The sequence below is a fragment of the Chelonoidis abingdonii genome, chromosome 6 (genome assembly GCF_003597395.2).
Source record: "Chelonoidis abingdonii isolate Lonesome George chromosome 6, CheloAbing_2.0, whole genome shotgun sequence".
Lineage (NCBI taxonomy): Eukaryota > Metazoa > Chordata > Testudines > Testudinidae > Chelonoidis > Chelonoidis abingdonii.
Window position 1 is genome coordinate 39891115 of NC_133774.1, and position 22277 is coordinate 39913391.

At 45.3% G+C, this 22277-nt stretch overlaps 1 protein-coding gene across 1 annotated transcript in view; it reads right to left on the reverse strand.

The window, feature by feature from the left end:
* Nucleotides 1-21674, reverse strand: part of DEPDC1B (DEP domain containing 1B) — a 61963-nt gene extending 40289 nt beyond the window's left edge. The window contains exons 1-2 of the mRNA XM_032801160.1: nucleotides 21598-21674; nucleotides 19156-19421 (exon numbers count right to left, since the gene is read on the reverse strand). Coding sequence (XP_032657051.1) covers nucleotides 19156-19421; nucleotides 21598-21645 — 314 coding nt within the window. The 5' untranslated portion in view covers nucleotides 21646-21674. The remainder of the gene's footprint in view (nucleotides 1-19155; nucleotides 19422-21597) is intronic.
* Nucleotides 21675-22277: the final 603 nt, after the last annotated feature.

A 22277-nucleotide genomic window follows, 5' to 3' on the forward strand; every position in this document is an offset into this window, starting at 1 on the left:
TGTGATGTAAAGAGATTGCATCAATCCTCAGCTTGCTCAGAGCGAAAACGGAGAGGAGGGGAAGGAGGGGAGATCATTCCTTGCGGTAGATCTACTTCTGAGTCATGGGTCTTCGCAGGGAAGTTGGAGACAGGGATGGGGTCCCCCCAAGAATTTGAACCCAGGCTGATAGTAGCCTCAATACTATCTGGTGGCAGCGAAATAAGATCCAAGCTGGGTATAAGCTTGGGGAGGTTCACAGTAAGCACCCAGATTTTGTACGCTAAAGTCCAGATTTGGGACAGAGTTTACCACATTCTTAGATTACATCTTCACAGAAGAGATAATTTGGGCTCCTCCTTGGATGTTATCCTTCAGATCTTTCACATTCACATACCAAACACTTTCTCTCTAGGTTAGTGGTGCTTTCACCATGAGGTAGCTAGCTGGCTATCTGGGGCTACAACAGGGGTTCAGGACCCCTCGGGCGGTCACATGGTTCTTACATGGGTGGTTGCAAGCCTCTTACCCCAAACCTCGCTTTGCCTCCAGCATTTATAATGGTGTTAAATATATAAAAAAGCATTTTTAATTGATGGGAGGGTCACACTCAGAGGCTTGCTATGTGGAAGGGGTCACCAGTAAGAAAGTTTGAGACTTGCTGGGCTATAATCTAAAAGGATTTCACATGAGCTGGTAACCCACTCCCTTTGCAGTGAGGACACAAGGCAAGTCATTTGAATGCTGACAGTCCTCCAATGATTTCCCAAATCCCTCTCTGTGTTCCCAGAAGGGAGAACAAGTTTTCCCACAATTCATTGGGAAACAATCAGAGCAGCTCATCATACAGCAGTACAAAGAACCATGGATTATGTTCCCAGTGATCCACATAGATAAATGAAGCACCAGTCAGAACACAGTAACTTGAGTGTGACCTTGCAGCGGCTGCTTACACCTGAGCTAGGATAACCCAGGTACTCAGATGCAGCTGCTGATCACCTAAGTTCCCTCTAAGCAGCACAGCAGCCTATTAAGCACCGTGCAAGCATTCAGAGCCGCAGCGGAGAGAGATGCCTCTCCTCCAGCCCTGGACCTGCCACAGTGGGGACAGGCGCCCCAACCAAGCCTGGACGATACTGAGTTTACAATGGCGCCAGGCCCACGCTCAGCAGGGGTGCTGCGGCCCCAGCCCTCCACTTCACTTGTGCTGTGGCCCTGCGGCTGCAGCACTGGCTCCTCTCCTCGCCGGCCCGTCCCCTGCGCTCCTCTAAGCCCACCAGCCCAGGACTTCTCCCTGCTTCCCCCTACCCCACACTCATTCACTCCTCTCAGCCGGCTGGCAAATGTCTCCTCTTTCTGCCTCCACCCTCTGTCACTGGCAGGCAGCTGCCACCAGCTGCCTGGCAGTGACAGGGAGAGAGGAGGGGACAAAAAGGAGACCACAGCTGCTCCCACTCTTCTGGGCCCCACTGAGGGACAGGAAGCCCAAAGTGGCGCACCGTCACCGTTGGCCCGGACTGTGGACAGATCTGCCACAGCTGGGGAACAAGGGACCCTCCCCTGGCCCCAGCCCAGCCCGGCCAAGACCTGCCACAGATGGAGAAGAGATGTCCCTACCCAGCCCTGGCCCAAACCTGCCACAGGTTGAAAAGAGGTACCCCAACCCAAACCTGCCACAAACAGGGAAGAGGCACCCCAACCCAGCCCAACCCCGGACCAGCCACAGCCGGTGGAGAGGTGCCTAACCCATGGCCCCAGCCTCGGAGCTGCCACGGTGGGGAGAGGTACCTCTCTCCTCCAACCCAGGTGCTGCTATGGGGATAGAGAACTGGGGGGTGGGGTGAAGGGAGTCCTCTCTCCCTGCTGTGGCCCCAGGGCAGCCTGCACCCCAAACCCTCATTCCCAGCCCCACCCTAGAGCCCGCACCCCCACCCAAAGCACTCACTTCCTCGTGCACGCCAACCTTCTGCCTCAGCCCTGAGCCCCTCATCTTCGGCCCCACCCCAGAGCCTGCACCCCCAGCCAGAGTCTTCACCTCAACCCTCTATCCCAGTCCTGAGCCCCCTCCCACACTCCGAACCCCTCAGCCCCACCCCCGCCTCATTAATTTTGTTACGTGCACCTATACAGAGATGATGTGGGGCTACATCCGGCCTTTCACATGTTTTAATCCAGTCCTCGAGCTCCTGCCAGGGAGCAGGGTCCAGGGCATGCCCCGTTCCAGCACTTCAGCCAAGGGCTTGCCCCGCTATGCATGTGCTGTGGCTCCATGTGGCTCCCGGAAGCAGCACCATGTCCCCCCTCCAGCTTCTATCCATAGGGTCAGCCAAGGGGCTCCGCAGCTCCCATTGGCCGGGAACAATGGCCAATGGGAGCTGAAAGGGCGGTGCCCACAGACGGAGCAGCGTGCAGAGCCACCTGGCTGCGGCTCCATGTAGGAGCCAGAGAGGGGACATGCTGCTGCTTCTGGGAGCTGCTTGAGGTAAGTGCTACCTGGAGCCTGCACCCCCAGCCAGAGCCCTCAGCCCCTCCTGCACCCCAGCCCCCAATTTCATGAGCTTTCATGGCCCACCATACAATATTCATTCCCAGATGTGGCCTTCAGGCCAAAAAGTTTGCCCACCCCGCTACACTGTATGCACTTTGTTTTATGGCAGCTTGGGAAAGGTGCCTGCTCATCCAGTCTGGATGTGTTTTACTTTCAAAACACAAATAAAGATTAAAGAAAAATAATAAATTAAGTCAACTGTATGATTTATCGCTTGTGTCACAACCATGCAACTAAACAATGAGCTGTAGATAACATCTGGAAATCTGAATTTAAAAAAGGCTTGTTACAATAATGATCAAATAAAATCAAATCTTAAAACATGAAACCGATGTAAAAAGAGAGAAGAGTCTAGGAGGTAAGACTAGTTCTCTGTGGACGACTTTCTCCTGAGGGTAGAAGAGCTGGAGAAAATCGAAGCATTCAGGAAGAAAGTCTAGATTTCAACTCCTTCCAAGTAAGGAGAAAGAAAGCTGTAGCTAATACAAAAAAGTGATCCAATAATTGTGAGCTGTGATGGGGTATAACAAATCCCACTCTGAGCAACACAGGGTTAATGGGCTAAAATGGGTTTAGCTAGCCCCATTCCACCACACCTGTAAGAAATGTCAGATTTGGAGGAACTTGAAAGGGAAAGAGATAGTATTGTTGGTGGCAGACCAGAAATGAGAGCAGACCTCCAGTCTCCAGCTCCTGGAGAAAGAGTTGACTGAAGGTAAGAGCTTTTCAGGTGATCACTGCCCAGCAACACCTCCCTAGAGGAAGAGAGGGCTTGATGCTGACCCAGCTATTTGAGGGGACTATTTTCCCTATATTAATCTATGGGCCCACAGCTTAACAGGAACATGTTTGGTAAGGTCCTCTTTCTTCACACTGTGGGACTGTTCGTTTGTGTCTCTTTTTTGTGTTCATTGACAACCCTGGAAGCGGCAGACTGTCCAGGGCTCAGCCAGAGGCCGAGTCCCTTACGACTAGACTAGTGTGATGGAATGCCCAGCACTGCAAAGCAGAGGCCTTGGTGAGTGCAGGAGCCTAGTCCAGGGGGCACTCTAGGGAAGGAACCTGGTGACAATGTGATGAAGAATAGGGGCATTATCTTCTCACTCCTGAGGGAGGCTTGAGTGACCAAGACTGCCAAATACAATAGGCCTAAAGATGTGACATGACATGGATTTGGAACATCTTCCAAAATGGATCACCAAGAACCAGCGACAGTGGGTCCAGCAGAAGCAGCCCCTGCAACAGATGACTGCCCATCAGCAACAGCTAGTCCAGGACTAGGGGCACAACAGCAGCAGCAGCTGGTCCAACAGACAGTGGCTCTGATGTAGCCTCTAGGGCCTGACTGACAGCCCCTGGAGGTGTGGCTGTGCCAATGAGACTCGCAATAACTTGGACGTATTCCTGAGGACATTCAAGAAACAGGTAATGGCAGCCCAGTGGCCACCCGAACAGTGGGCCATCTTGTTAGCACCTTACTGACCAGGCCAGCACAGGTTATGTAGCATGGGCTAAACTCAGCAGCAGCACAAGACTACACCCAGGAGAAAGCAGCTATACTGGACTACCTTGATATCACAGTGGAGACCTTGTAACTGTGGGTTTGATGAGGAGAATACCTGCAGGGAGCCAGGCTCCAAGCAGTGGCCAAGAGATTGAGAGACTTTTGTTGGCAATTGTTGAACCCAGAGACTTAGATTGGAGTCCAAATTGCTGAGCGCATCTTGGTGGTACAATTCACCCATATACTCCCGCCTCCGGGGTCAGGATTAGGTACTTGAACACTGAGCAGAGACCATAGCCAATGCAGTCTAACTTATGGAGTACAACCTGACTGCAGAAGCTTCATCGATGTCACATGCAGGCCATATAAGATGAAAGGCAGCTCTCGAGTTGAAAGAGAACCTAACTGGAAGGATCAGAGGCCTGATGGCCTGGTTGCAGACCTGAGGCATCAGCCTCTAAGCGCCCCAGGCTGGTCCCCATTGGAAAATCCAGACACTCTAGGCCCAGACTCAGATGAACCTGAAGTTCTCTTGCCAGGAAAAACATAGAGTAGGAGCAGGTGAACTGCACAGGGAGAGGCTACCTCAAGCATTAAGCCATGGGCTAGAGTCCACCTGGCGAGCTGTGGGAGTCTGCTTTTCACATGGGCAGCCATGACACCTGTATCATGAATGCCCCCATGGCGGAAAGCCGAGCCCATAAGCTAACGCCAGCTAAACTAACTGTCCCTATCATTGTAAATGGGACAGAGGTGATGAGCCTGATGGATTCCAGGTGTAGTCCCGAACCTTGAGAGAATATTTTCTTACAATGTATTTGTGAAGGTGTTGAGGACTATCCTAGTGCACATGCACAATTAACTGTAGGGGAATACACAAAACTGGTTGAGTGGGCAACAAAAAGGCAGTTGAAGTTCAATGTTGATAAATGCGAAGTAATGCACATTGGAAAACATAAACCCAACTATACATATAAAATGATGGGGTCTAAATTAGTGTTACCACCCAAGATCTCTCTTGGAGTCATTGTGAATAATTCTCTGAAAACATCCACTCAATGTGCAGTGGCAGTCAAAAAAGCAAACAGAATGTTGAGAATCATTAAGAAAGGGATAGGTAAGACAGAAAATATCATATTGCCTCTATATACATCCCTGGTACGCCCCCAACTTGAATACTGAGTGCAGATGTGGCCTCCTCATCTCAAAAAAGATATATTGGAATTGAGAAAAGAAAAGAGCAACAAAAGTGATTAGGGGTATGGAATGGCTGCCATATGAGAAAAGATCAACAAGACTGGGACTTTTCAGCTTGGAAATGAGACGACTAAGGGGGGATATGATTGAGATCTATGAAATCATGACTGGTGTGGAGAAAGTAAATAAGGAAGTGTTATTTACTCCTCATAGCACAAGAACTAGGGGTCACCAAGTGAAATTAATAGACAGCAGGTTTAAAAACCAAACAAAAGGAAATATTTTTTCACACAATGCACAGTCAACCTGTGGAACTCCTTGCCAGAGGGTGTTGTGAAGACTATAACAAGACTATAACAGGGTTCAAAAAAGAAGTAGATAAGTTCATGGAGGATAGGTCCATCAATGGTTATTAGCCAGGATGGGCAGGAATGATGTCCCTAGCCTCTGTTTGCCAGAAGCTGGGAATGAGGGACAGGGGATGGATCATTTGATGATTACCTATTCTGTTCTCTCCCTCTGAGGCACCTGGCATTGGCCACTGTCGGAAGACCAGATACTGGGCTAGATGGACCTTTGGTCTGACCCACTATGGCCGTTCTTATGATCTTGGTAGTGGGACTGGTATTGACACTGGCCTATCCCATTATCTTAGGACAGAATTGGGAGTACTCTCAGAGGTAGGGGGTGGAATTAATATGGGCCTACAACCCCCAGAAGGGCTAATTCAAGAGTCCCTAGGAAGTGGGGACTGAATTCCCTGGTAGCGTAGGTGAGGAACTGGACCCTGTATGTCTCCAGCTAATGGGGATCATGGGCTTGAACCCAGGCCCCCAGGCAGTGCTCAGCACATAGCTACCACCCAGCAGCTCACCTGAATAACTAGAAAAGGGAGCCAGAGAAGCACTAGCTCACAAAGGTTCCCACCCTCAAAGTTCCTCACTGGAAGAAATATCCAGCACCACCAATTAGCTGGAAAGCTCTATTTAAACCAGAATGAGTCAAAGAAAGTTGTTCGAGCAACTAAAGGAATCCCTAGCTGGCTGCTACTTTAAACTCTGCCTATTTACATGATTCCTGATCCCTGCTTTCCTGCCTCTCTGGCTGTTCCTGGTTCTTGTCCTCCTTAACCCAGACTCCCATCTGTTCCTGATACCTGCCTCACTCCAGGTCCTTGCTCCTACATTCTACCCAACACTTTGACCCCTGGCTTGACATCTGACCCTGTCTGTCACCTTTTGCTTGGAACCTGACTAACCATTAAACCTGACTGCCCATGCACAGTCCCTACAACCAAGGGGAAGCTCCCACAGAAGTGCCAGCTAACAAGGAACTTAGACCTGCCCCCTACAGGAGGGGGATATTTTAACTAGAGGGACTGAGAAATTTTCCCCAAAATTCACTACCCTCTCCTCCAACTGATCTAACATTTTCATTAATTTTCAAAGGGATATTTTTTCTCTCTCTCTCACTCACACATACACACGTCAGCTCTGTGTGAGAGGACTCGCTCAGCACTCACGTGCACACCCCTTTTGGGAGATAAACCAAAATAATACTGTCTTGCACTGTATGGAAAAATCTGCATAGCGCAAGCTCATAAAAATCCAACCTCTTCCTCAATGTGAAGAGAGATGTGCATGACTTTTTGCCCTCCCAGGTAACTGGGTTTTATTACAAACAAGAAATAAGTTTATTAACTACAAAAGGTGAATTTTAAGTGGTTAAAGAGATAGCAAAAAGAACAAAGAAGATTACCTTCGTCAATAAACAAAAGCCACAGACTGTGCTTAACACATTAGACAGGAAAGACACAAATTCTCACCCTGACTGATAAACAGGCTGGCAGATTCTTAAGTTGCCTTGGCTTTCCCAGGTTTTCATACACAGGCTAAAGATTTTAGCCTGGGACCATCAATTCTTACCCTTCTGTCTTTTTTCCTCAGGTATTTCAGGTGTGTTACTGTAGGGAGAGTAAGGACCCTTCATGTTGTCATTGTCCCTCTTTTATATCATCTTCTCCCCACTTGCTGGAAAGCATTTCTTTAATAAGCCACTAACATTGTTTGGCTTCATCCATTGTAGCACATTTGAAATACAGAGACATGGTCAATATTCCCAACTTCAGATACAAAAATGATACATGCATACAAATTGGATAAACACATTCAGTAAATCATAACCTTTCCAATGATACCTTACATAAGCCATCTTGCATAAAGTATATCTTAGTCATACCATATTCATATCACAACCATATTTCTGTAAAGAATATGGGGTTTAATGTCACCAGAATCCCTCTTCAAAAGAATCTTTATGATCCAGAGACATGGCAAAGCCTTGGCAGGGATGGTTTAGCACAGGGGTCGGCAACTTTTCAGAAGTGATGCACCGAGTCTTCATTTATTCACTCTAATTTAAAGGTTTCACATCCCAGTAATACATTTTAACCTTTTTTAGAAGTTCTCTTTCTATAAGTCTACAATATGTAACTAAACTATTGTTGTATGTAAAGTAAATAAGGTTTTTAAAATGTTTAAGCAGCTTCATTTAAAATTAAATTAAAATGTAGAGCCCCCTGGGCCGGTGGCCCGGACCCAGGCAGTGTGAGTGCCACTGGAAATCAGCTTGTGTACTGCCTTTGGCATGTGTGCCATAGGCTGCCTACCCCTGGTTTAGCAGTATCCGAAGAAGGGCACCAACTCTCACTACAGACAACAAAAGCCTCCTCCACACAAATTTCACAACTCTAGTTGTATGTCTTATAAGCAATATAGTTAATACCCTCACTATTAATGTAACATTTTGGTATTTCAACTACTGCATCATTTTTAGAGTTTTAAATTACCATGTCTGTGGTGCTTTTCTTACTGTCTCTTTGTCTAATTCTCTCCCTCCTTTCTTCCAAGCAACTTCCATTTCATCTCCTTTGTTTCAGCAAGCCCACTTCTGAGCTCCCTACAATCCTTGCTGCCCTCCCTGCGGAAGCCATAGATTCAGGAAGAGTGATCAACAGGCAGAAGCACTGGCTATGGGGAAATGAAACAGATTGGCAGGAGTTGGCTCTATCAATGAATAAACAATGGTACCAGCATTTTGTACAGTGAGAGGAGATTGTCACATGCCAGCTCTACCCTCTTCCCCACTGGAAGGAGGGTAAAGTAGGCTATCATAGCTCTTTCACACACAGAGGTACTAGTGGGCTTGTTCACTTCCTCCTGATAGCATTGACATCAGCTTTAGGCAAAGTCACCCTTTGTGGTCGTGGAGCCAATGGATGGACCATCGCAGGCTTTGAGAGGGTTATGGTTAATCCGATTAATTACCGATATTCATAGAAAGCACCCTAGGTACAGCAAACCAAGGCTGACCTTTGGGGCTAGTGAAGCCTTCAACTGAGAGTACTGGGTGGGGGAGGGGGTGGGAAAGAGGGAGACAACACCCGAGAGCTGTTTATGGCTGAAGTGGTGACTGGGAACAGTGCCACCCACACTGCCACCAGTAGTGTAAGGGCTGTCACAATCCTCCCAGATGCCAGCCCGCCATCTGAGGTGCTGGTCTTTTTAAAAAAACAGTTTTAAATGCAACTGCTCAGACTCCAGAAACTGCAAAACCTACAGGTGTCAATGCTTTTATACACCACACTGAAATATAATACCCAACAGCACTGAAGCCTCAAATTGTGCCATCCAGTGAGGACATACTGACGTATAAACCATAGGGTATTTGCCATTACAAGAAAGGTAAGTATTCTCTTGCATTAGGCTGTACTTAACACATTCATATTTTTGATGGCTTAATTTCATGAGCAATTTAGGGATTTGACCATGTGCCTGGAAGTTTTAGTCAGAGTTTACTCACTTATTTTCTCCACTCCTATAAAACAGAAATGGAAGATTACCCTTTACATCTTTCCATAATGGTCTTACGTATTGTATCATTTAAAGTCACCATAAAAAGGATCAATTTAACAGTTTATATAAAAAGTATAAAGGTGAATACTGCCCCCAAAATTTGTGTAGTATTTGTTGATTCAATTACAAAAAGAACATAGCTACATCCACCTCTTTTTCACCCCTACCTACACCATTATAGCTGAAGATATATAGTTGCAAAGCAGTATTAAAGACAAGTCCACCAGAGGGAGCTCCCAGGATATTAAATATACTGAAAAATAAAGATGGAAAGCTAAAGTTGGTTTAGTGCATATTGAGCATGGTTTGGGTACCTGAAATCCAAATCCACAGTCATAAATGACTTAAACAAGTCAAAAAAAAATATATCAAGCATATCTGAAGAAAGATTGTGTCTATTCAAGAAGTAATCATGCAAAATTCTTGATTTCACTCAAAGATTGCCTAGCTGACTTTCTCTCTCTGCAAATATTAAGCAGAAAACACAAAATATATTGGGCTCTTAAGGATAAGAACTGAATACCCATTAGAGCCAAGAGAGTGCCATCAATATTTCACAGAGTTTAAGGCTAGAAGGGATCATTAGTTTAACTAGGCCAGTAGTTCTCAACTTTTGTACTGGTGACCCCTTTCACATAGCAAGCCCCTGAGTACACCTGGCACCATATAAAATAAAAACACTTTTATATATTTAACACCATTATAAATGCTGGAAGCAAAATGGGGTTTGAGGTGGAGGCTGACATCTTGCAACCCCCCCATGTAATAACTTCGCAACCCTCTGAGGGGTCCGCACGCCCAGTTTGAGAACCCCTGAACTAGGCTGACCTACCACATATCACAAGCCATCACATTTCACCCAAATACCCCTATACTGAGCCCAAAGACTTTAGTTAGAGGAAAGTATTTCAGTCCTGGGAAGACAAAGTTGCTGTGTATCACAAGCAGAAAACAGGACAAACTAAGTTGACAGCAATCACTGAGGCCTTCACAATGGCATGGAATTGATTAGCTGAGATATGACCAGATGACCATCACACAAGGGTAATTAATTAATTTTTTTAAAGATCCAAATTTCTTGGTCAAGGTATAGTCAAGGTCCAGAGTCCACAGAAAAATAAGTACTACATAAAAAGACTTTGGGGTCAATTCAAAAACATCTGGCAGTCCGGATCTGGCCCTCAGTCTACCTATTGACTACCCCTATCCTAGCCAGGTGATCCACGCCCCATGCTACAGGGGAAGGTGGAAAAAATCCAAGGTCCCTGCCAATCTGACCTGGGAAAAATTTCTCCCCAACCCCAAATCTGATGAATAATTCTGAGTATATCTGGACAATTGCAGGAAATAAAATTCCTTCCTGACCAGTGCAGGTGGCCAGTTGAAGCCCTGAAGCATAAAACTTGACAGTCAAAGTCTTTAATGCAATGCTGCAAGGGTATGAGCATGCTGAGGGCCATGCAAGCATTCCTGTACTCCCCATGAAGAGGTGGCTCAGGAAGGAAGGAGATGAACTGGGGGATTCATAGAGTTACAGATTCCAAGGCCAGAGGAGACCATCACGACTATCTGGCTCAACTGCTTCAACACACAAGCCGAGGAATTTCCCCTAGAAAATGCATTAGAGTTTATCTTTTTAAAAGATTCCTAATCTTGTCTAAGGGTATGTCTACAATTAAACACCCCCAGCTGGCTCATGTCAGATGACTCTGGCTTGGGCTATAAGGCTGTAAAACTGCAGTGTAAAATGTTAGGCTACAGCTAGAGTCCAGCTTCTGTGACTCTCCACCCTTGCAGGGTCCCAGAGCTTGGGCTCCAGCCTTACCATCTACACCACAATTTTACAGCTCTGTAGCCTGAGGCCCCAACTGTTTAACTGCAGTGTAGACATACCACCACAACCACCCAAAAGACTCCAATTGATGATACCACTTCCACTGGTAAGGTTTTCCAATATCTGATTGCCCTAATAGTTAGGAAATTGCATCTTATTTCAAGACTAAATTTGTTCAGCTTCTAGACATTAATTCTTCTTATGCCTCTGTCAGCAAGATTTAAAACCTCTCACTACCAAAATGTTTTCCACGTGTAAGAACCTAAAACATAGCAATATGGTAACCTCTCAAATTTTTTTTCCCCCCAATAAGCTGAATAAGTTGAACAAGTTGAACTCCTTAAGCCTCAAATCATATGTTTTCCAGCTCTAGAATCATTTTTGTGGCCCCTCCTTTGAACTCTCTCCAGCATTTCCATAGCCCTCTTGAAACCCAGACACCAGAACAGGACATAGTATCCTAGCAGCATCAATTCCTTTCTTCTACTTAATATTCCCCTCTATACATGTAAGGATCAGATTAGTCCTTTTTGCCATGACACCACACTGGGAACTCATACTAAGGCAATTTTCTACAAGTTTTTCTCTGAGGCCTTGTCTACACTACTGCTTAAGTCGACGTAAGTTACATTACCCAAGGGTGTAAAAAAACCTATCCCCCTGAGCGATGTAACTTACATTGACTTAACGAAGTGTCTACACTGCGCTATGCCAGCAGGAGACGTTCTCCTGTCAATTTATAGCATCTTCACCAGACCCACTAAATCAATGCCACTGCATCTATCCAGCAGTACCGATTTAGCGTTGTAGTGAAGACAAGCCATGAGTCACTACTTTCTAATACAGCGTTTTGCGCCCCTTAAGTATAACCTGCATTCTTGATTCCCAGATATATTACTTTGCATTTAGCTGTACTAAAAATGCATTTTGTTAGATTGTGACCGTTTTGCCATGATTCAGATCACTCTGCTATAGTAATCTGTCCTCCTTTACAATCCCACTAAATCAGTATCATGTGCACACTTTATCAGCAAAGATTTTATACCATCATCTAGATAGCTGATAAAAAAAAGCTTAAAATGTTGGACCAAGTAGAAAGCCTTCTAGAAATGGCCCCTTCATTGACACTGAGATTTGTCAGCAAGCCAGTTTTCAATTCCTCTAATGTGTCCACTATTAAATCCATATAGTGCAAGATTTTTTAATCAGAATGCCATGATGCACCAAGTCAAATGCCTTGGAGAATCCAAGTGTACTATATCAACAGAATTGCATTTATCAAGGAGACTTGTAATCTTGTTTAAAAAAATCCAACTACAGACAGAATCAAAACTGCTTTAAGATATTTGAAAAGAGGACATGAATGTGAAAAGACAATTTTCAGCACTCAAAAGAGTCTTTTCAACAGGGAAAAATGCTTAGGTCACAAAATGTCACAAGATAAATTACATTTAATTAAGAAATGAGTTGAGTGGAGATTAGTTTGTTACAAGAGTATTTGTATATACTTCTGTCACATGTTAAAGTGATACTATAACGAGAGCCCTACAAATCCATGGATATCCACTTTATATCCGTGGACCATTTTTGCAGATTGGGCACAAATACAAATTTTATATCTATACAGAGTTCTAAATATAGGGTCTCAAAAGGCAGTGAAACAACTGTCTGAATCTCAGGCTGCTTTCCCACCTTCCAGATCCCATCCTCCCTCACCCTCCATATACAGAGAAAGGGGAGGTGATAGGTCAAGGCAGGCAGTAAAATCACATATGCTCCTATTGCCGCAGTTTAAGCAGCCAAGCAATTTAGAAAACCTTTACTTCATTGTCATATCAGGTCAGAGAAGGAAGCCATACTGACTTACTTTGAAGAAACAGCTGCCTGCCTCTCCAGCTGACCTGATACAGCACAAATTAAGCAGTGTTTGGGCAGCCAGAGAGCACCTTCACCCCACTCTTGTGCCCCTACACTCTCCCTCCTGTGCTCCCTTCACTCCTAAACTTTGCACTCCTCTCCTGCACCCACATGGGGAAAACTGTCATGGAATCACAGAGCACCTGTCATTGCTCCTCACAACCCCTCTAGGAGGATGATGTGCCAAGCTAAGAGGTGCCAAGGTCAGCCCCAGGAAGCCGTGGCAAAAATTAAGTACTGTACCCCTGTGATAGTATAGTGGCTGGTGCAAAGAAACTGGGCTTACTGAGTGCTAAGGGTGATGCCTTTATAAATCGATCTAAATAGGCAGCAGACTTTTTTTTTTTTATAGTTCAGTTTGCGATTTTGAGCAATATTGACTTGAGACATTTTATTATTTTAGTGTAACGTAAACATCAATCAACAATAATAATACTTTGCACAATTATTAAGCCATAAACGCATTGTGAGATAGTGTGCCGCTGCAGGTATTGTGCGGATGCAGACAGAAGACAGACCGTGGCTCACAGGTTGGATACAAGTTGATTGTTGTGGATAGATGCGGATCCACATTTTTGTATCCACGCAGGGCTCTAACTATAACATGGATCAATCAATACAGTTATACATTGAAACATGCAGTGTTAGTTAACCTGAACCATTATCTTGTATATTATAAGATACAATGTAGAAAAGACATTTCTCAGTATAACTGAGTTTTCATGCAATAAGAAGAAACAAGCTGTGAAGGAGTCACAAATCTTACTGCATACTTTAAAATAAGAAGTATTCCAAGTTCATCAGTACATAAGAATAGCCATACTGGGTCAGACCAATGGTCCATCCAGCCCAGTGTCCTGTCTTCCAATAGTGGCCAATGCCAAAGGATTCAGACGGATTGAACAGAACAAGGCAATTATCACGTGATCCATGCCCTGTCATCCAGTCACAGCATCTGGCCGTCAGAGCCTTGGTAACACCCAGAGCATAGGGTTGTATCCCTGACCATCTTGGCTAATAGACACTGATGGACCTATCCTCCATGAACTTATCTAATTTTTTTATCCCAATTACAGTTTTGGCCTTCACAGCATCCCCTGACAACAAGTTCTGCAGATTGACACTGTGTTGTGTGAAGAAGTTCAGTACTTTCTTATGTTTGTTTTAAGCCTGCTGATTCCCTTTAAGATGCACACCTTCATGGCCACACACGAGGCCATCAAGGGCTGCGCGCCAGCCAGGCAGGCACGCACACAGGTGAGCGTGGAGAATGTGGAGGGTGGGGGCAGTGGGATGAGGTGATATGGGTTTGGGAAGGCTTGGGGAGTGGCGGGGGGGTAAGAAGAGGTACCTCTCTCTCCCTCACCTCCAAATGGAGGGAAGGATAGCTCCGTGGTTTGAGCATTGGCCTGCTAAACCCAGGGTTGTGAGTTCAGTCCTTGAGGGGGCCACTTAAAGGATCTGCGGCAAAATCAGTACTTGGTCCTGCTAGTGAAGGCAGGGGGCTCAACTCGATAACCTTTCAGGGTCCCTTCCACCTCTATGAGATAGGAGCCAGGAGAGACGCTTCTCTTCCCTCCCACCCCCGACTGGGGCCGGGGCCGGGAGAGGCACCGCTTCCCTCAGGGCCATGGAGGGGATGGGAGAGACGTGTGTGTCAGAGTCTTTCACACTCACCACCCAACACATACTTGTGTTGTTATTACTTCTTGATATATGTGCATTCCAAGAAGTATTCTCTGTAATTTTATTCTTTCAAAGTGCTATTTTATTTTTGACTGGTTTATGCATTTCATAATTTATTTCTCTCTTACACTTCAATTTAACTTGACTTCTAAAATGCCTAACCTCTCCTGGCTGGAGTAATTATCCCTACGGTAACTTTTTAAACATATATATTATAGCTAGGTTTTCTGTTTCTACTGGTGGCACACATCTGCACATATTGGTGCACATAACAAAATTCATTCCGCACATGGGTGGAAAAAATTAGAGGGAACATTGCTGCTGCCTATTAATTTCATTTGGTGACCCCTGACTGATGATGATGTAATAATTGGGACCTAGCAGGCTTACTTTAATGATGAGCCTAACAGGTGAAAAGTAGGTAAAGGTTAATGAATTGTCACACCGATCTGTTTTATAAGACTGTTTAAGAAAAGATGTAAGGAGGAGACAAAAAAAAAGACAGAATTAATTTAAAAGCAGAGAGGATCTACTGACACTACTCAAGGACTTAAGAGATGACTAGTAAACAAGAAGAGATGGGGACTCGAAAAATCAATGGACCAAACTTGGTGCTTAAAAAATAAGGTCTAATTGGTAGACAAAATAAGAAAAGGATGGACAAATCTGCCAGTCGCCTCTTTTGGGGGCCCTTAAAAAAAAAAAAAAAAGACTTGGGAGAGGAAAGAAAGGAACTTCTAACACCCAACTGCACACATAATAGAAGGATTTTCATCATGACACCAAGTGGGGACAACTTTTGACCATCAGTGCTGCACTAACGAGGACTCCAGCCTGATACATGTGAGATCATGGTCTGTCTTCCTCTCCCTCCAGTATCCCTTTTCATCTCCTGCTATCTTTCTATCAGCTTTTCCTTGATCCTGAAATGAACTGCACTACAAGGCATCAGCATTACACAACGAGATTGAGAGGAGCTTGGCAGGCAGTCTGAGAAGGACTAGTGAAGGAGAGGACCTGACCAAACCAACAAGGTGAAAGCAAGCAGCAAGCCCAAGAGACTATGTCCGCACAGGTTATGAAATGGCCTGGCAAATGAAAAATAGCTTTTACTAAGACAAGAAAGGAAATAACCTGGAACAGGGCTCCCAGCCTGGTCAGCCAAATTTAAATATATACCACCACTCCCTGGTGCAGTATTACCAGGGTGGGGGAAGAGAGCTTTGCAGATTCATCAGGAAGCCATAGAAACAAAGATATTGAAGAACACTGTCCTGAGATTGAGTCTCCTGGGACTCAGAGAAGGCATGGATGAAAATAGTGTCAAAATAAGGGTATAGATATATGCCCTTGCAATGCTACCAGGTTCTTGGTGGAAGCCTGAAAAGTAAAAGTGGGAAGAAGAGAGAGACAAACTGAAATAAAGATTCTCCTAAGTCAAAGAGAAGGACTGCCAATGCCTGGGAGAAATTGAGGCATGAAAGTAGGTGTCCTTCAGGCTGACCAGATAATATAGCATTACCGTGGGAGGGAGGAAGTGGTGGGTGGAAGAAAGAGCGAATCTGGAAGGTGTTTTCATCTAGAACTTTTTCTTCCAGAGATGTGATCAAGCTCTGGAGGTCCAGAGTTAAATGGAATCCTGCTGGGTATTGGTACAACCAAAAAAAAAGCAGGAATAAAATCTACTGTTGGGTATTGCCATTAACTTCATTATGAGAAAAAGTATAAATGGATACAACACAACACATCATATTGTTCAACAGCAGTACACTAGAAGATGTAGATTTTGCTGATGATGTTGCTCTTTATTTTCCCTTCCTTTTTTGAAACTTTATTAAGGTAAAGTTACAATAAAACATTAAGTAAAGTATGATGTAATGTGTTAATCAGGATCAGGTTAATATTCAAAAGTACCTAGCTAGCAATTCTGGCTTGGTGGCTGAGGAGTCCTCCTCCTCAGAGTACGCTAAAAAAGGTGCCCAAATTTCTAACTTTTGGGGGCGTTTCTCCTGTGTATATACTGGGCATGAAAATTGCTCCATTACAAGAACAGTCCTTATTTTACTTCCATACAAGTCACATTTTTCCAATACAAAGTCTTGCTGCTAAACAATAAAATAGAAATTAATTTGTCATTTCTGTTTAAAATGTAGAACCTTATTGGAACATTAAGGAAACTGGCATGGGGATCTCTCAGAAGCTGGCATTTTGCTATAAGATGAATCTCTTTAATAATTTCCTCCCCAAACCTAATTCCTAGACACAACCACCACCACATGTGCAAGTACATCTCTACCCCGATATAACTCTGTCCTCAGGAGCCAAAAAATCTTACCGCGCTATAGGTGAAACCACGTTATGTCGAACTTCCTTTGATCTGCCGCAGTATGCAGCCCCACCCCCCTGGAGCACTGCTTTACTGCATTATATCCGAATTCGTGTTATATAGGGGTAGAGGTGTATGTTCCCCTTTCCCTGCAATCCCTCAAGAGAGTACGTCCCTAGTAGCAAAAATATGATGCATCTTAACTGGAGTCAAATGTCATCTCCACAGTAATTCATAAAAATTTCATTTCTGAGCTAAACTAATTGAAGATATAGATCCCCTTTGCCATATAGAGACATGTATATCTAGATCAATTTGTTCAAATTCCTTTCCAACCTTTTCATCTGTGTTATTTTCCTATAAACATTTTTTTCAACCAAAATTATATATGTCTTAGAAATTAAATGTTTTGTGATCTTCCAGTTTGCTCTGGAGCTCCTCAAATGTGGTTAAAGGTCAAGATAGAGCAGTCTTATATCCAAATTTCATAATAAAATATTTTATTTATAAACAATGAAAATATGGAATCTGTATATTATTTATCTCTTGGTATGATTTCAAAACAGGACCAAGGAACAGCTGTCCACACCGAGTAATCTCAGTCCTTCCACACAACAAATAGACACTTTGATATTTCCTAGAGATAAATCCCTGGTTATCAATTCAAGTAGCTAAGGAAGTGAGCCTCAATGACAGGAATTTAAAAAAAAAAAAAATTGTCCCATCCTCCTAAAATGGTCTCAATGAAAGGGTGATTTTTAATTTTTGGTGACCTAAATTTCTTTTTAGCCCAACAGTAGCCTCCAGGCTTATTTGAGTTTCACCTAGTGTTTGGACGGTAGCAGCTCTTCTAAGCCACAGTTCTACTAACACACAAGCAGGGACTGCAAGTCTGTCCAGCATAGCAAAGACAACAAAGTTATTAATCAGTTATGAAAAAACAAGTGTAATAAGAACTCTAGAAACTCCCACACAAGCATTACTTTAGAAGGCAAAACAATACAAGAAGTGAATTAATTCACACACCTTGGCAGGAATGTGAAAGTCAATGGGGGGTGTCCAGAAGGAAATAATATCTGGATGACCAAGCCTGCAGCTGCATTTTCTAGTTTTAACAAGAATTGGTCATTGAAAGTCCACCCAACTACAAACCTTCAATTCCAATGTTATTTCCATCTTAACACATGAATGTGAAAGCTGGAAGCCCATGAAAGGTACAGACAGACATCTAAATGCCTTCAAAAGCAAATGCTTTAGGAAAATACAAGATAATAAATGGAATGAATTTGTAACAAATGCCGAAAATCATCAGAGTTCATCAACCCTCTACGTCTAGAGTTACCCAAAAAAGACAATAAAAATATTTGGTACATGGCTTAGGAATGAACCCAGAACTACTACCAGGGCTGGTATGCTATTGGGCAGCTGGAGGAACACATAAATGGACCAACTGAAAGAATCCCTCCATTGAACACTACCCAGAAAGGGAAAACTTATGGGACTTTATAAAGAGGTCACACAAAGAGCAGTTCAGGATAAACAGGGATGGTGGAATCTTGTTCATATGCTAAGCGATAGCCAACAGCGCAAGAAGGATTCGGATTCAGAAAGCACATCTCTCTCTCTTCTCACTCTAAGGTGCTGGAAAAAATGGCCTCTGCAGAAGCTCCTGAACATCAGAGCAGAGTAAGGAATTTAGGGGGCTGAAGGCCAAGAGGTAGAAAGAAAACAGGAGGAAGAGACCCAGAAGAAACTCAACGGAGTTATCTCTGGCGTTGATTTTCCCAGATGCCCATGACAAATGAGGACCAAAACTTCCTAGAAGTGTAGTCAGGAGTCCACCAGGGGAAGTACTCAAGCATGTATAATTAATCACATGCATAAGTGTTAGTCAGTTGGGGACTTTAGTGTATGTTTTTATTTATTTAGTAAAAATACTGGTCACAGTAAGCAAAAACCAGGTTGGTATACTACAGATTATTTGGGAATGATCAGAAACTGTTTATATATGTTGCTCAAAAAATAAAACTTCAGATACAAGGGTGCTTCAAGTAACATTCCCAATATTAGAATAACATAGTATCTCTGGGTCTACTGAAGAGCAGAACTGTAATAAAAGATAACCGGTGAGCATGCTTAGAGATCTGCAGATGCACAAAGTGGGTTTGCAAAACCCCTAACTAATGTCATTAATCCCTTACTTTCACAAGAACTAAAAATTCACCCAAGAAACATCACACAATGATTTACCTATACAAATGATTGTCGTCCTCAAAGTCTTCCTTGCCCCATCTTCCTTTGATATCTTCAATAACATGATTTTTCAGAAATTTTTTAAGCAGCTGAATTGTTTGATTACGTGTCACTTCTGGGCCAAAGTTTTGGTTACATCTGAGCAGTTCATGCAACCAGTCTACTGCCTCTGAGGCTTTGAAGCAACACTCATGGTTTTTGAAAAGACTACGATGCCTCCGTAATGGCATCCCTTCACGAAAGAGTTCAATGGTCTCATTCCACTGCAAAAGAGGAGGGGAGAAAGATACAATTACAGGAGCTCTAAAAATAGTCTTTCAGGGTGAAATGATGATGTATGTGAAATCAATACCAATACAGTTAGAGCATTCTGCAGGCATTGGTTTTAATGGATACAAAATAAAACTGCAAATATTCAGATAGTGGAGTTATCAATCATGTCACAACTATGGCCAAAGTTTTGTTGTTAGCCTGACGACTAAAACCACTAGACAAAATGAAAAATACTTACACTGCTAAGTCTCCAATGCCATGCCCCAAGCAAGTTAAATAAATCTGCTGAACATACTTTACTCCATGCTCTATCAACTCCTCATTTAATACATTCTGAAAGTTATACCTTAGGGTACAACTACATGAGAAAGCTACACCAGCTTAACTTAAAATTAGTTTAAAAACCCATGTAGTGAAAATAATGTAAAACCCTATGAAGGCACTCAGTTTCAGAGTGACTTATTCCAGTCTGGCTTAAACTAAAATCAATATAAACGGCCCTTAAACTGAAATAGGAGCAGAGGCATTTGCACCGGTTTAATAAGTTTAAAACAAAACACATACACACACACACACACACGCATTTTTAGGCCTGGTCTACACTTAAAACTTTGAGTGACGTAGCTATGACACTCGGGTCATCAAAAGTCCTGAGCACCACAGCTATGCCCACCTAAACCCTGTAACACAGACATTCTTCTATCACCCTAGTTACTATGTCCTGGGTGAGGTGAGCTACTCCAGTGACAGACTCTGTGCTCCTTCAGCTGCTGTAGTGTACACTATCCCTAAGGCCAGGTCTACACTAAAAAGTTAGATTGACCAAGCTATGTCACATAGGGGTGTGAAAAACCCACATGGCTGTGTAACAGTTAAACTGACCTAACCCCCAGCATGGACTCCACAATGTTGGAAGAACTCCTCCCTTGACCTAGCTACTACCTCTCAGGGAGGTGGATTAACTAAAGCGACTCTGATCACTGTAGCGAGTGTCCACACCAAAGCACTATAGCAGCATAGCTGCAGCACTGCAGTTGTGTTGCTATAGACCAGTTTAACTAAGGCTGTGTCTAAGGTATGGCTACACTTGGAATTTCAAAGCGCTGCCACGCACTTTGAAGTGTGAGTGTGGTCAGAACGGCAGCGCTGGGAGAGAGCTCTCCCAGTGCTGCACATAAACCACATCCTCTATGGGTGTAGCGTGCAGCGCTGGGAGCCACGGTCCCAGCGCTGCCGCCCTGATTACACTGAGGCTTTACAGCGCTGTATCTTGCAGCGCTCAGGGGGGTATTTTTTCACACCCCTGAGCACGAAAGTTGCAGCGCTGTAAAGTGCCAGTGTAGCCATACCCTGAGTTTGTGCATAAGGAAGAGCTCACTATATGTCACGTGCCCATCTGCTTCTATAAGACCTTGAACATCCTTCTGTGTGTCACTCTTCCTTTTCTCTCCTGGAAGAGCTCACAGCCCAACAGCCCCCGGGGAAAAGGAATGGGTATGAGCTGCGATCTAGGCAGCAAAGCAGCGTGTGAGTGCACGAGTGTGTGTCAGTATTTTGGGGCTCAGTGCCAGGAGGTGAAGCTACGGGACTATGATCCAGCTAGCCCTGAGATGCCATTTGGGGGCTGGAATAGCAGGGGGCAGAAATAAGACTCCAGGTAGAGGAAGGGACCAAGAAGACTCCAAATAGCAGCCCTGGAACTGGTGAGGAGGTGGCCAGGATATGGCAGAAGCAGGGCGACTGAAGACAGACTAGAGAGGGAAACAGCCAGACGGGGGAGGGGGACTAGAGAAGGTTTCGGGGATCAGACCGAAGGACTGGGGGTGGGAAGCTCCCTCAGGAAGTCTGTGCAACTGCGGACCGCTGGCGGGGGGCGGCTCCGGGAGCCGCTCGGGGGAAGGGGGCGAGGCTGGGGAGCGCGAAGCTGGGGGGCCAGTCTCCGGGGACCGCTCGGGGAGGAGGGGGCGAGGACGGGGAACGCGAGGCTAGGGGGCTCTGAGGACTGCTCGGAGGGGGCGGGATCGGGGGGCTCTGGGGACCAGTCCGAGGCAGGAGGACTGGGGGGCGCGAGGCCGTAGCGGGCTCCGGGGAGTGGGAGAGGGGGGGCTGTGCCGAGCTCGGTGCCTTGGCAGGACCAGACGCTGCGGTACCCGGCCGGGGACTTACCAGCCGGGTTGCCCGGTACGGCCCGGGGCCCACCAGTCGCGGCTCCATGGCCTCGTAGGCCCCGCCGTCTCCACGGAAACCCGATAATAACAGGAGAAGGCGGAGCCGAAGAAGAGTTTGAATTAGGGCCCCCACGGTGCTGCCCTCTCATTGGGCTGCAGAGTGAGCACGTGACACCGCATCGCTCCCTGATTGGAGGGGCAAGGGCAGGCGGTAGGGCCCCCTCCATCGCCGTGGGTCCCAGCACAACGCCTGTGCAGCCCGGGGGGAGTGTAGTGGGAGGGGGCACTATTGCCCTGTGGCATACTAGGGGTTACGGCACGACACGTCACACGTAGCAGTGTACTGTCACGAGTACAAATGGAGCCCGAGGGGAGCAGCTCGCGTTGAAGCCAGGGCACAGCAGGAGTTTGAACTCAAGCCGCTCGTCTGAATTAGAAGCCCAGTTGCTGAGCTTTCTGGTAAGGTGTCACGGACTCACAGATCGTGCCCACACTTGGCCCTGTGCGGTCCGTGGGGGGTGCCCCTTTCAGTGGGACAGCCCTTCTCGGGGGTCCACTATCTCTCGGGGTCAGGCCCCTCCACCTCCTGGAGCCGCACCTCTCTGAGCCTTAGCACGTCTGTCTCTGCCGTGGGCCCAGTCCACGCACTCTGGACTCCCTGGGCCTCTTCACCCCCAA